Source organism: Anomaloglossus baeobatrachus, chromosome 5 (genome assembly GCF_048569485.1).
Source record: "Anomaloglossus baeobatrachus isolate aAnoBae1 chromosome 5, aAnoBae1.hap1, whole genome shotgun sequence".
NCBI classification, from domain to species: Eukaryota; Metazoa; Chordata; class Amphibia; order Anura; family Aromobatidae; genus Anomaloglossus; species Anomaloglossus baeobatrachus.
Window position 1 is genome coordinate 38,235,530 of NC_134357.1, and position 15,879 is coordinate 38,251,408.

Genomic DNA, 15,879 nt, shown 5'->3' on the forward strand with positions numbered 1-15,879 from the left:
TTGAAATGAGGTTTATTGTACTAACAGAAAATGTGCAATCCGCATTTAAACAAAATTTGACAGGTGCAAAGGTATGGGCACCCTTATCAATTTCTTGATTTGAACACTCCTAACTACTTTTTACTGACTTACTAAAGCACTAAATTGGTTTTGTAACCTCATTGAGCTTTGAACTTCATAGGCAGGTGTATCCAATCATGAGAAAAGGTATTTAAGATGGCCACTTGCAAGTTGTTCTCCTATTTGAATCTCCTATGAAGTGTGGCATCATGGGCTCCTCAAAACAACTCTCAAATGATCTGAAAACAAAGATTATTCAACATAGTTGTTCAGGGGAAGGATATAAAAAGTTGTCTCAGAGATTTAACTGTCAGTTTCCACTGTGAGGAACATAGTAAGGAAATGGAAGAACACAGGTACAGTTCTTGTTAAGCCCAGAAGTGGCAGGCCAAGAAAAATATCAGAAAGGCAGAGAAGAAGAATGGTGAGAACAGTCAAGGACAATCCACAGACCACATCCAAAGACCTGCAGCTTCATCTTGCTGCAGATGGTGTCAATGTGCATCGGTCAACAATACAGCGCACGTTGCACAAGGAGAAGCTGTATGGGAGAGTGATGCGAAAGAAGCCGTTTCTGCAAGCACGCCACAAACAGAGTCGCCTGAGGTATGCAAAAGCACATTTGGACAAGCCAGTTACATTTTGGAAGAAGGTCCTGTCAACTGATGAAACAAAGATTGAGTTGTTTGGTCATACAAAAAGGCGTTATGCATGGAGGCAAAAAAACACGGCATTCCAAGAAAAGCACTTGCTACCCATAGTAAAATTTGGCGGAGGTTCCATCATGCTTTGGGGCTGTGTGGCCAATGCCGGCACCGGGAATCTTGATAAAGTTGAGGGTCGCATGGATTCAACTCAGTATCAGTAGATTCTTGACAATAATGTGCAAGAATCAGTGACGAAGTTGAAGTTACGCAGGGGATGGATATTTCAGCAAGACAATGATCCAAAACACCGCTCCAAATCTACTCAGGCATTCATGCAGAGGAGCAATTACAATGTTTTGGAATGGCCATCCCAGTCCCCAGACCTGAATATCATTGAACATCTGTGGGATGATATGAAGCGGCTGTCCATGCTCGGCGACCATCAACTTAACTGAACTGGAATTGTTTTGTAAACAGGAATGGTCAAATATACCTTCATCCAGGATCCAGGAACTCATTAAAAGCTACAGGAAGTGACTAGAGGCTGTGATTTTTGCAAAAGGAGGATCTACAAAATATTAATGTCACTTTTATGTTGAGGTGCCCATACTTTTGCACCGGTCAAATTTTGTTTAAATGCGGATTGCACATTTTCTGTTAGTACAATAAACCTCATTTCAATCCAGAAATATTACTCAGTCCATCAGTTATTAGATATATGAAACTGAAATAACTGTTGCAAAAACCCAAATTGTTATAAAGAAAAAAGGTTAACATTAATAGGGGTGCCCAAACTTTTTCATATGACTGTAGATAGATAGATATTAGGATGGATAGATAGGTAGATAATAGATAAATACCGTAGAGCTAGACAGATTGATATAGATACAGTATTTAGATGATCGTTAAATTAGATGATAATAATAATCATAATAGCCAAAAAAAGGGTAAAAATGCCAAGATCTTGAACAAAAATCCTCAAAACATTGATTAAAGATTGGCAGCACTGCAATAAGTTGCTAAAAAAAAAAGCAACAGTGATTTATTCTCCCATATGCAAAATAGATGCAATGTTTCGGCTCCACATGGACCTTATTTTTAGCTGTACCTGTTCACATTTGTTTCATTTTATTAGGAGGTGCTGGTCAGATTTGGGTTTTTTTGTGGCCATGCAATCACCTGGTCTATCTTACCGCAATCACATTACAGGGTTAACTCCGGAGCCTCTGATAAGACAGTACAGAGAACACTGCCTGACCGTTTAGGACTAATACAAGCCCCTTTAAACGACCTCCCGTGGAATCAATTTGGAGGCAGAAACCAGTTACCCGAGGTGTTAGGTATAATTTTCTACTAATAAATTCTTAAAGAGCTTCTGATCAGCGAAGAAATCTACACAAAAATAATTGTCGTGGCCCCGGGGCTCACATCAAGTAGTCACCGTGAAGTGTGTTTTAACGACAGCTCCTTAATCCTTTTCTCAGTTTGTTCATTTACTGCGTCCCCGATGCCAACATTCAGGCTTTATTGCTTAGTTAGAGGCAACGTGTACAAATCTGGCAGCCGCTTGCCCTTCCCTTCTCCCGAACTTGTGAAGATCATAAAGAAAAGGGCTCTCCTGATACCTTTGATATCTGTCTTTCTATTTTATGTATGCGGGCTCATTAATAAATACCAAGTCTAATGATATAAATGCGGGACTAGAGAAGCCATAAACAGCTGCGTTGCTATAAAACGCTCCAGATGCGGAGTATTATTTATAGCAACGGTATGCAGATGCAGTCAGCATTTGTGGATTCGGGAAAGGGTTAATGCTTTTTTTTTTTTCCTTAGGACTTGTCGAAGAGCTAACGAACTCAAAGGATGTGATTAGCGAGGGCTGACACCGGGTAAGTTGTGTGAACAGAGGTGCTGTAATTGCAATCTGTGTCCAAATTGCTTTTGCATGTGTGCTACAATGGCGCTCGCACAAAAGGGAGAGATTTCCTGCGAGTAACATGGCCCGTATCCCAACAAGAGTAGAGTGCGATCTGTGATACCGCACAGATGTTACACGGCGGCCGCTGCCAAACTATTGCGCTGTGTGTGCGCCTGAGCTCAAAGAGGTGAAGAGGTGAAAATCAAACATGGAGGCGTGTGGGGGAAAGGCTGAAGTCAACTGTGAAATATTTAGGGCTCATGTAGAACCCCCATTCTATAATTGGTCTTCTGGTTTTGGAAAACCTTTATTCCACGATTGCAGTGTGCTTCACATACCCTCCCGGGGCCCAGGACTGCACTCGGATGACATCTGAGTGCAGTCCGATTTCCATGGACTCCCAGAATGGAGAAGATGGAGACATTTTATTTTAAGCAAGAAGGGATCTGCTCCAAAAAAACCCCAAAAGCAAACATTTTGTGTGCATGACGAGCCCACGGGGTCTCTGGGATTACTCGTCACCGGGCCGGTGTCGGTTTGGGGTGTCACAGTGGCCTGGCCTGGTGGTGTCAATATAGATGGGGATGGGGATTGGGAGTTGTTATTCGTGACGCCACGCCACCTGTGGTGTGCGGCCAATTATTAGCCGCGGCTGCGGAAAGTCTCTCTCTTTTGGGGCAGATGGTGATGCAGCTTGGGTGTTACAGCTCTCAACAGGCAGAGCTATGCCCCAGGGAGGATGCTGGGAGTAGCAGTCGCCTATGGCGCAGGGGCGCGATGTTGGAAGCGCCGGCAGTAATGGGATGACACAGAGGGTGCAGTTTAAGGTCTTTACTCACTGGAAGCACACCGCCGTAGGAGTCTCAGGCTGCGCTGTGTTGGACTTCAGCTGATCCCAGATACTTCGGAGGTCGTGGCTTGTGTTTCCTTCTGTGTGTCACCTTCCACCGGTTTCCCTCCACCCCAGCTCCTGGGCCGTGGAACGTGTCACGGATGCCTTCTGCACTCCCCGTGAACCCTGGGATTCCCCTTCTTCCTTAGAACCCGGGTCGAGCCTTCAGTTGCAGTCCACGGCCCCTGACTATTTGTGTCCGTGCTTGCTTGTCGGTTCCTGAGTCCGACCTCACTCAGACACTGTCCGCTGCTAACTTACCGAGTGTATGAGATAGCTCCTAATCCCCCCTATTGGTACCCCACCTTCCGGGTCCCCGAACCAGTGGGCACCATTACCCCTCGATGGCCACCCCCAGCACCCTCCCTAGCCCAGTTCCAGTGGAAAATCTCCCGTGTTACGCATTGGTTGAGAGTGTTGGTGGTGTTCCAGTGATGACCTCCTCCGTATCCGAGATGAATACTACACCTCGGGTGAGGTACAGTATCCTGTGACGCCTGAAGCCGCAGGGGTGCCACATACACATACCCTAATAAGTTGATGGCTGTTCAGATTTTGTTAGAGACTTCACACAAACTGTATGTGCATACAGAGTCATTTTGCTGAGGGTTTTTTGTTAGAAGAAACTGAGCAGAACCTCCAAGTTTTTGAGGAGTTTTGCATGTTTTAAGAGATTCCTCTCAGTTTTCGCTTGAAAAACTCAGTGTGCACATAGGCAATAAATCAAAGCTCCAAGTTTTTGAGGTTTTGTAAAGTTTCTGCTCCAAAAACTCATTAAAAAGACTCAGTGTGCACATCCCAAAATGCCCAAAAAATCTTGCATGGGAATCTAAAAAGGCGTAACTCAATAGTACTATACATTCCCCTGATTACTGCAATGCCACGGTTAGCCATAAAATTCACTAGTTCATTTCCCTATATCTCTAATTGAAAATATGGAGCTGCTTTTATAGACTGTAAGGATATGTGTGCACGTTGCGTTCTGGTGTGTCAAATATTCTGCAGTGTTTTGTCACTGCATGTGCGTTTCAAAACGCATCCAAAGCGCTGCGTTTTGGATGTATTTTGAATGTAGAATTCATGCGTTCTGGATGCTTGCTCTACCATAGACAGAAAGGGAAAAGCATCCAAAACGCACAAAATAAGTGACATGTTGCTTTTTGGAACTCATCGATTTTGTCAAAAATTTGGCATGCAAAACGTTGAGTTTTAAAACGCAACGTGTGCATGGAATTTTCTAAATTCTCATAGCCTTTGCTGGGGACACAGAACGCATGCAGTTTAAAACGCTGCGTAAATGCATGAAAAAACGCAACGTGCGCACATAGCTTAAGGGGACCATTTTTACTTACAGGAACCCTGCTGCATACGTATCAGATAAGTTGTTTGTTCCTCTAGACCATGGCGCGCCCACTCCTCCGAGCCATACCTTCTTCCCCGGGCTGTGCATATTCACCACCTGTATATAAAGCACACAATACACTTGGTCAGTTTCAATAAGAGGCTTGATGGCAGTATAAGGAGGCTGTGGAGCTCTGTGGTTGGACATCTCTACCTATATCTGTAATATGTAGCAGTACCTTGCAGTATACCAGAGGTGCCCTCCTCCCCTGCGTGTCAGACGCTCTGCTATACTGCACCATTATATCTATACAGAACAGCAATCTGATTTATCTATAGATCTCATGGTGATTTTGACAGTGTCACCATCTTAAAGGCATATTCCTACTCAAGAATCTATTGTGTCTGATGAAGACCCAAATATAGGGGTTGAAACGTTACATTTTTTAGATTGTCTGTATAATACAGTCCTTATAGTGATTTTAGTGTGCCAAGTTTTATTGTATCTAATGAAGGGTTTGAGCACCCATAATTCCAAGTGTGCCATAAACTTTACTTTAAATCGCACTCAGTTCAATGTGAGGCTATGGGGCAGTGCTGCTCAGCGCTCTTTTCTCATGATGATGTGGCATGAGAAATAAAATCACAGTGTGCTGCGAGTGGCAGCGTATATCAGACGGTGCGCACCCATACAAGTGAATGGGTGTGTGCAAAACATTGGACTATACTCAGATGTCATATGGGTGCAGTCTGAAATACGCCGACACAGGCAATGGAGAAGATGGATATTTAATGGCAAAACCACAGGTACCTGCGGAAAAGAAGTGACATGTTACTTCTTTTTGCTGCAGAAATTCTGCATGAAGAAAACGCAGTGTGCGCACAGCATTTTGAATTTCTCAAAGATTTTGCTGGGGAAGGACTGTAGGAAGGTTATAAACAAAAACTGTACCTTTGCTGAAGCAAAAACCGCGGCAAATCCGCAGCAAAAAACGCAGTTTGTGCACAGGGCCTAAGGGGTACTTTGCACACTACGACATCGCAGGTGCGATGTCGGTGGGGTCAAATTGAAAGTGACGCACATCCGGCATCGCAGGCGACATCGTAGTGTGTAAAGCCTAGATGATACGATTAACGAGCGCAAAAGCATCGTAAACGTATCATCGGTGTTGCGTCGGCGTAATCCATAATTACGCTGACGCGACGGTCCGATATTGTTCCTCGCTCCTGCAGCAGCACACATCGCTGTGTATGAAGCCGCAGGAGCGAGGAACATCTCCTACCGGCGTCACCGCGGCTCCCGTAGGATATGCGGAAGGAAGGAGGTGGGCGGGATGTTTACATCCCGCTCATCTCCGCCCCTCCGCTCCTATTGGCCGCCTGCCGTGTGACGTCGCAGTGACGCCGTACGACCCGCCCCCTTAATAAGGAGGCGGGTCGCCGGCCAGAGCGACGTCCCAGGACAGGTGAGTCCATGTGAAGTTGCCGTAGCGATAATGTTCGCTATGGCAACTATCACAAGGATATCGCAGCTGCAACGGGGGCGGGGACTATCGCGCTCGGCATCGCAGCATCGGCTTGCGATGTCGCAACGTGCAAAGTACCCCTAAGTGTTAAAAAAAATGCAGAATCTCCTCCGATTTAGTAATCAGTGGGGGTCTGAGTAGTTGGACTCCTACCATTTATCAACTATCCAGTAGTCATTAATGGAGGTCTGATTACTGGGAACCGCTGATTGATCTGTAACGCCCCAACAGCGGTCGAACCGCTCGGATCCGGACGTCGCTACTCGTGGCTCGAGGGTCTTAAGGGTCACACCCGAATAAAGAAGGGGGGTATTTACAGGGGAGATATGTACAGTTTGTGACGCCACCCGTGGTGTACAGTAATTGGGAGTACCGCCAGTGCTGTTGAGAGTACCTGGGGTGATGGAGTGGGGCAGCAAGATGACGTTACCCTCCACCGGTAGGGGAAGGCCCCGGGACTCTGGATGGTTGTGTGGGGTGCAGGGAAAGCGCAGGCTCGCTGGTTGCAGGGGGTTAATCAGGTACTCACTCAGCAACAAAGCAGACGCTGAAAACAGGGTAAACCACGTCTCTGACTGCCGCTGTCTCCTGAGGGGAGCTTGTCCGTGTCCCGTCCCCTGCAGAACTGCCTGGTGGTCCATGACCTGCCTCCTTGCACAGTATTTTTAGAGTGTCCTTTGTGGCCCGTCAGCTTTGAGCTTTCCGGGCCCCGCTCCCCACTGTGGCTAAGTAGAAGAGCTTGCTCTCAGGGGCTCACGCTTGGTATTTCAGTGGGCCGCTTGTTTGGGAAAGCCCTATCCCCCTCGTTGCGCTAGTGCCCCTCATCTCTGAGCTTCGTGGGAACAGTCCATAGAGGTCCTGTCCTCAGCAGGTTAATTGCCGAGTTGCCTGAAGCTGCTCCCTGACCTAGGGTCCGTGTACCCCATCGTGCCTTCAGTCCCAGACAGGGGATTAGGCCCAGGCTGCTGACCGGTGTGCCTGACAGGGTGTGGTGCAAGGTGTATCTAGGATTTGTTAATGCTGGTGGAGGCAGTACTGGAGGTTAGGTTCCCAGAACCATGGGGGTTTGAACCCTGCACGGGGAGCGAAAGATTGTGCAGAACCCTATGACGACCTGACTAGTCCAGGGCGTCACAGATCACTAGAACAGGGGAACCTCGGTCTCCCGCCATCTCCACCATTGGGAAACATATCCATGACCTCTCCATACAGACTCTATGAATAGTTACAGAAATACATGCTTAGCACCTCCAGTCTGGCACGTTTTGGGGGATTCAGCATTCAATATTCACTAACTATAATATAAATGTTTTTGACGGAATGTTTTTAAAAGACTAAATGTTACTTCTAACAATACTAACTTTCTGAATTTTTCGGATCTGGTCAGACAAGGCGTCCAGCATTCGTGTTTTCATGAAGTCCATCGCTTTACCGACCCGTCCATCGATGTTGTGACTAATAAAAAAATAGACATTATATGTTAATTTCTTGTAATGCAATCCACATGTATCAGCTGCAGTTCCCGTGTGCGCGCACAACAGATCCGATGCCTCTTCCATACACAGATGTAATAAATCAGTGGGAAAGCAGAGGGAAGCCAGAAGCCACGGGACGCAGCGCTGGTGGGCAACCACAGATAAATATATGAGCACGAACACAAAATAAAGTGTGTGCAAAGTTAGACGCCTAATAACAATACCAGTCACCGCTTCCGACCGCTCACTGGTGTGCGCATTTTACAACTAGAATAATATTTGCACTGGACCTGGACTGAAATCTGCCATATTGAAGTATTGCTGCCGCGTACGTTCTTCCCAGAAGCATAAAATTAAAACTTTACTACTGTTTTCTTTGAAGAGACTTTAGGAAAAGCAACAAGGGCCAAATAGAACGCGTAAAAGAAGCCGGAGAGGATTATATACCGAAGGTCCAGTGCTGACATGCGGTCCTTTTCAAGGGAACTGCTTAAAGGGCCACTTTCAACAATGAACGTTGTCGCCTAACCAAAGGGAAGACTAGATGGGCAAAAATTCAGCAGCAGCAGGGAGGAGGGACACTGAGATATAGTCCATCAGATTTGGCGAGAGGAGATTGAGATTATACTTTCATAAAGGATTGTACAGTGAATTAGACTTTACTTATCATAGTAAGTACATCAGTTTCACCAGGCCTAAGATATCTGTTTACCAATGTACAGTGACATGTAAATATATGGGCACTCCTAGAGAAAATTACTGTTATTGTGAACAGTTAAGCAAGTTGAAGATGAAATGATCTTTAAAGTGCATAAAGTTAAAGATAACAGATTCCTTTTGTATTTTAAGCAAAATATATATTTTTTTAATATTTTATTTTTAAATTAACATAAAAGGAAAATGGGCCGATGCAAAAAGTTTGGGCATGGTTAGTACCGCTTTTGGCAAGTATCAGAGTCATGAAAATATAGAAAACTCTTTGAATGAGAAGGTGTGTCCAAACTTTTCGTCTGTACTGTACCTTTGATTTCTATTTTAACCTCATTGGCCCACAGGACTTGTTTCCAAACTGCATCAGGCTTGTCTAGATATTTTTTTGCATACTTCTGACACTGAATTTTATGGTGCAGACACAGGAGAGGTTTTCTTTTGATGACTCTTCCATGAAGGCCATATTTGTGTCTCTGAACAGTAGAACAATGTACCACAACTCCAGAGTCTGCTATATCTTCCTGAAGGTCTTTTGCAGTCAAGCAGGGGTTCTGATTTACCTCTCTAGCAATCCTGCGAACAGCTCTCACAGAAATTTTGCTTGCTCATCCAAACCTTATCTTGACCTCCACTGTTTCCATTAATTGCCATCTCTTAATTAAATTTAGAACTGAGGAAAGGGCAACTTGAAAATGCTTTGTTTCTTCTTATAGTCTTATTCTGGTTTGTGGGCCTCCACTATTTTAATTTTCAGAGTGCTAGGCAGCGGCTTAGAAGAAGCCATGGCTGCTGTGCTTTGGCACAAAGTTAGAGGAGGCTGGGTTTTTATAAAGCTATTAAATTTGCATCCCCTGGCCTTTCCAAACGATGATAGTGAACAATCCATAACCCTAACGGGCTAATTAAGGTCTGAAACTTTGGTCAAAGTTATCTCAACACAAAAATCTCCAAGGGTTCCCAAACTTTTGCATCAACTTATTATCCATTTTGTAATTTTTAAACTGTAAAAGTGAAAATATATATATTTTTGCCTAAAATACAAAAGAAATGTTTCATCTTTAACTTTATGCCTTTTAGAAATAATTTTATGTTCGAGTTGCTTAACTGTTCACAGTAACAGCAATTTTAACCAGGGGTGCCCAAACATTCGTATGTCATTGTATGCACTTTGTATTGTGAAATCTGATGACAGATATGTCATATAATATTACTATAACAACGAGACAACATAAATGAGAATTGCCATGATCAAATATGTTCCTTTTGATGCAGATTCTGCACTAAATAGGGTCCATGTGTAACAGTTCTTAACCTATCTGGGAAAGCAATCTTTTTTCATTTGCTTTTTATTTCTTGATTCAGAGTTTGTTTGGCTTATTGTCCTACCAGAGCCCCTTTCCACCTGTTCTCTCCCATTTGCCATTCCACATAACCTATCAGTTTTTTCTTCATCATCTCACAATTTCTACCATGCTATGTTCCATTGGTGCCCTTCTCCTATCACAGACAAATGCCATCAAATCTCCCTCCAACCTCTCTGAAGAAAGAACCCCAGCCATGTTGCATGTCGTCCCTGCTGACCTTTGTGCCATTTTCTAAGCCCACACACATTCATTACCTAAACTTAGCCACGTCACTTCTTGCCTCCTCTCTTCCTCCCCTACTGCCTCTTTTCCTCTCGTTAGACCCCCTACCACTTTGTTACATGACCATTGAGGAAGGATTCTCCAGTCGTGCTGTATGTGTGTTACCCACCAATACCATCTGTAAATAATACACGAACTGCATGTGACTTGGTTTAAATTGGCCACAGCAGCCTTTATTACCTATTATTTACATACTAACACAAGGGGGCGCCGTCCAACGGGCGACCCCAACAAATAACAATAGGTAACACAGTAACCAATACAGTAAATATACAACCCTGAGTAGGCCCAGTCCAGGAACAACTTCTCACCCCAGTATCCCTGGCCGCAACACACCGACCCAGAGATGAGGTATTAATCACCTACGGATTAACCCCCCAACTTTGCAGAACCTCGTGCCTGCAATTTACGGAACCTGGAGCCACCATACCAAGATAGTGTCTCTCTGTCCAGTTACCATTGCCTTCAACCGCCTCTGGACCAGACCTACCCCCGCTGCTGTGACAAAGAAACAACCCAGACAAAATTCCCCTCGGTATTAAACACAAGGGAGGGTGGGCGGGGATCGTTCCATATCCGGAAGTCAAGAGAGAGGGGGTAAGTCAAGGTCCTTTACTTACACCCCTCAACTGTCCCACCTCTTCCTCCAGGGAACTCCTCCTACCCACCAATCCCTTCTATTCTGCCTTATAAACAAACCGTTCCTGTTTCCATTAACCCCATCACTCCTTCCCTTCCCTCTAGTCATGTCGCCCCTCCACCCTATGGGTTCCATGGCTTTCTTGACCATTGAGGAAGGATTCTCCAGTCGTGCTGTATGTGTGTTACCCACCAATACCATCTGTAAATAATACACGAACTGCATGTGACTTGGTTTAAATTGGCCACAGCAGCCTTTATTACCTATTATTTACATACTAACACAAGGGGGCGCCGTCCAACGGGCGACCCCAACAAATAACAATAGGTAACACAGTAACCAATACAGTAAATATACAACCCTGAGTAGGCCCAGTCCAGGAACCACTTCTCACCCCAGTATCCCTGGCCGCAACACACCGACTCAGAGATGAGGTATTAATCACCTACGGATTAATACCCCCCAACTTTGCAGAACCCCGTGCCTGCAATTTACCGGAACCTGGAGCCACCATACCAAGATAGTGTCTCTCTGTCCAGTTACCATTGCCTTCAACCGCCTCTGGACCAGACCTAACCCCGCCACAGGACAGGGCACGTGACTCCTTACGTGGCCTGGACCCCCACACACCAAATGCTTGTACCACACCTCCACGCAATCCCAGCGTCCACAAAACAGCACCAAGAACGTTAAGATGCACCCCCATCGCATCACCAAAACCACCAGTTCAGCGCCACCAACTTTTGGCGCCTCCCCCCAATAAGGCTCGATTGATACTGCCTACCGCACGAGCCCCACGCCATTCCCACCTGGTCACACTATCAAAACTACCCCACGATTAAGCCCGGGTATGTCTTCCACAATGCAACAAACCAACAATTTTTTTTTTTTTCTTTTTTTAAAACATTCATAAATAACTTCTCGAGATACCAAATCGCTGCCTCCCACATACTGGACCAGTACCATAGACCCGTCCAGACCCAACTGGCAAAATTCGGGCGAGCCTCAGACCGTCGAGGCCCCGAGAACCAACGAATGCCCAAATATCCAAATGAGGCACACCCTCACCACAAAACCCAGAGGTCATAAACCCACAGATAACACAAACCTGTTACGCCAACCCATTCCACTCCCAAAAGACTCAAACGCCCCCAGTGGCCTTAATCCGATAACAACTGATGCAAAACGTAACGCCGAAACAAGAGGACTCCCACCTCCCAATACTTCTCACAACTCCTTTTTTGAGACCACCGAGGTGCCTCCGTGGCAGCCCAAACCAGAAGGAATACGACCCGTAGTATTCTGGGCGCCCACCCCCACCACCTGCAATCAAGTCTGCAGCACTGCCACAAAATGGTACCGTAACAAACGTGACACAATAATGAGCCTGGGCCCCTAACAACATAATTCCGCACCCGGGACCACGTATAATAACACCAACCTTCACCACCCGCCTAATCTGATTCGGTGAGCGACGAAGCCGGCGCTCAACCCACTGCACCACCTCGGACACATCCTCCAACATCCAACCTCCACTCTTAACCGTATATGGGCTGACCAACCCCACAATCTCAAAGCCCCCCAAAAGGCTAACACAAACCGTTTTGGACAAGGGAAACAAAACCTGCTCGTGCTCAGATGAACATAGCCACCACAAACCACTCACCAAACGCTGCCACAAAACAACGGAGACGGACCCTTGTGTCCCGCTCCCTCACACCCTTACGACAAAACCCTTCAAGACCTGCCGCGCACTAAGATCCTGTGAAAACATCTCTCCACATCTAATCCTCAACAAGACAGCCACAGCCACCACCCTCTGCTCCACTGCTGACGCCGGCCTAGCAACCTGAAAACCGTTACTCACCACTGCCAACGCCATCACCAAATACTCCACCGGGCCTTCCTCACACATGGCCCCAAACAACGTTATCCGCGCCAACCACACTTCTGGATATCCGCCCCAAATAACCTCAGACACTGGGCCCGAGCCGCTCCCCAACACAGCCACACCAGAATCTACAAGCCCTCCGGACACACCATGCCCAGCTCGTCTGCTACCCGGCCTCAATTCCCGAGACCTGCAGAACTGGAAGGAAACAAAGCAGCTGCTATTCCCTCGGCGAACCCCCAGTACTGGTTGCGCCACGCATAACATTTTTTTTTTTTTAAAACGCATACAATTGAGAAACCAACTGCCGCAATTACGCCACCCTTGGCCCCAGGATTAGCAAACCAACTATTAATCGAATTCTCCACCAACTGATAGTCAGAATGACAGCACACCTTCCTCTTGGAAAAAACTGCCAACCTCCACAACCCGACCACTACCACCGATTGGAAGCGCTACCCACAATGCCCAACCAGAAAACAACTGGACCCGCTGCATCCGAGTACCGCAGCTACGTTCCATCAGGTACCACCTTACCCAGCCACAATCCGCGGCCACTAAATCGCCGTAAGAAAAAACCTCCTACACCATCAGATCATCATTGATCTCTCTCGTGACCACACACAAATGATCCGATGGCTGCACCCTTGGCGCAGCCGTCGCCAGCCGTTCAGCAGACACGCACCCCAGCGGCGTAACTCTGCACACGTGGTTCGACCGCCCCTGCAAAGACTGCACCGCCTGAAACCGCACCGTCTTAGCTGACCTAACTGCCTCTATCGCAGCCCATAGGACCACACCATTACCCACGAATCCTACCTTTCTGACCATAACATCAAACTTTATCCCCCACAAACCATATCACTGGCGTTGGACCCTCAGTCTTCGCCTGCGCCAACAGGCCCAAAAGAGTATCCACCACCATCTGCAATGAAACAATCAACCCCAACGAATCATCAACCCGCCAACCTGATGCAAAGAGAATCAACCTATAATGAATAAGAGGTGTAAGCTTGGACACACCACGCACAAACCACTCCACAAAGAAATAACCGCCTCCAAAGAAACATAAAATGGGACAAAACCCATTAGCACCCACCGATCAACATAATAATAACTCCCCTCCCCACCGCAGCACCCGAACTGCTAGCTAGTAGGGTGAACCAGTAACAACCTAAATGCCGCCTCCAAATCCGCCTTTGCCATCAATGCTCCACGGCTCACCGCCTTTACCAAATCCCACCCTTTGTCAAACGACACATAATAAACCGCCGACAATTCTGGAGCCAAGCAGGCATACACCGATGACTCCTCCAGATAAGATACGTTTTGAACAAGCCGAAATATATATATCTATATACGGCTCATTTCCGGCACTACCCCCCAACAGAGAAACCCAATCATGACAAGGAGGGCCCCGAATGGCCCCACCCATCCTGCCCAAAGCCACTTCCTGACCCCTCTTTCCACTGACAACCACCAGGTGTCCCCTGGCCCAGCGCAAACTTCCAATAAGGAGGCGAAGATCCACCAATACAAATAGAAAGACGCAGAATTACTATGTTCTTACCACAACCCAACACTTATGGTTAGGACAACCGTCCGCGCCAAATCTGCACCACCCATCATTCTATTCCCCCCAAAAAACCCTCATCGCCCGTGTCGCCGGGGTTCCAAGCCCCGAACAGCCCAACTACCCCCCAAAAGGGGGGCTGACTAGGAGCCGCCATCCACTGCAGCCATAAGGATGTGCCCGTATGATCCTACCGCATACTGGCACGCAACACCTTCCCTTGCTGAAATTACTCGGCGTACTGAAGCCAGACTAAACCGCCATATGACCTAACAAGCCACCCCAAATGGATCCATATAACTGAACCATGCCGAACCAATTACCCAATTCCTTCCCCCGATACCCTTGCCAAAAAACGCAAATGCCCGCAGCCACGTTACAAATGTACGAGGGGTGAGCTTCCACCGGCGCTCCCCTCCCTCTACTTATCCTTCCTGGAATCACTTGGCTTAACCTAATCCAGGTGAAACTGTTACAGGGGGAGCAGCAAAACTATTGCTACACTTTCCCCATTCAAATCTTAACCCTCACATCCTCCAGCAAGTGAGCCCCCCCCCAGCGGGCCTTTGAAGCACCCATGCCTCTCACACTTGGCCGCTGTCAGCCAGACGCACCACCTCATCCCCCTCTTCGTTCCTCACCACTCTCTCTGTCACAGCCCTTGCCGCCTCTGCCCGAAAATGCTCCCCTGCCGCCTCATGCGCCCCCACTCTGCCTGCCGCACCTGCGCCTACTAACCACCGATCCCGTCCATGCCGCCGGCGGTGCATGCGCCCTCTCCACAACCGTATACACCACTGCAGTAAACCCCATACCTGGTCAAAACACAAAACCCACTCGGCGCTGCCGTGTCCGCAGCCGCCCCCCCCACCAACTGCACCCCAACCCTGCCGAATCCACGGCCGTCTCACCCGACCGCGACCCGGCGTATCCTGGAATAAAAGTCACGCCATCCGGACATCTGATTCTTCCGTCGCTGCTTCCTCCCCCTCCTCGCTGGAGCCGACCGCCTCTGGCTCATGTAACGCAGACGCCGCCGAAGCGCTGCTACCACCACGGCCGTCCTCCTGGTACGCCGCGTGGGCACCATCCTCCAAGCTCCATCTTCTGTCCCGCGGCGACAACCCCGGAAACCGTCCCGTCCCACGGGCTGCCACAGCGGGCCTCATCTTCTGGCCCGACCCCCCCCCCGCTGCCTGTGAGGACAGGGGGTACCTGTGGCCCGACCCGCTGCCAACAGACTCCCATCCAGAGCCGCCAGCTTCCTGCCCTACTGGGCCCAGAAGGCATCCGTCCGCCGGGTCCTCGCCCTCCTGGGGGAGACCGCCGCTGCCGGGAGCTGCACGCCTGCTCTGGGTGACCAGGCAGGGACCGCAGGGCCCCTGCCGTCACCCCCCCGTACCGACGCCTCCCGGGCATCCGTCGCACCAGGCTCGCCTGCCCTGGTGCCGGACCCACCACTGGCTGCAGCTCCGCGGCCCCCCCGCCGTCCGTGAGGGGTAAAGCTGGCCTCTGTCACCGCCGGGCGCTCTCCCCGTCCGGGGGGGGGGGTAACGCTG

General features: G+C 48.1%; 1 protein-coding gene across 1 annotated transcript in view; it reads right to left on the reverse strand.

Moving 5' to 3' along the window:
* The window catches only part of HPSE2 (heparanase 2 (inactive)), a 479,085-nt gene that overhangs the window by 80,819 nt on the left and 382,387 nt on the right, over positions 1–15,879 (reverse strand). The window contains exons 7-8 of the mRNA XM_075351599.1: positions 7,746–7,839; positions 4,870–4,976 (exon numbers count right to left, since the gene is read on the reverse strand). Coding sequence (XP_075207714.1) covers positions 4,870–4,976; positions 7,746–7,839 — 201 coding nt within the window. The remainder of the gene's footprint in view (positions 1–4,869; positions 4,977–7,745; positions 7,840–15,879) is intronic.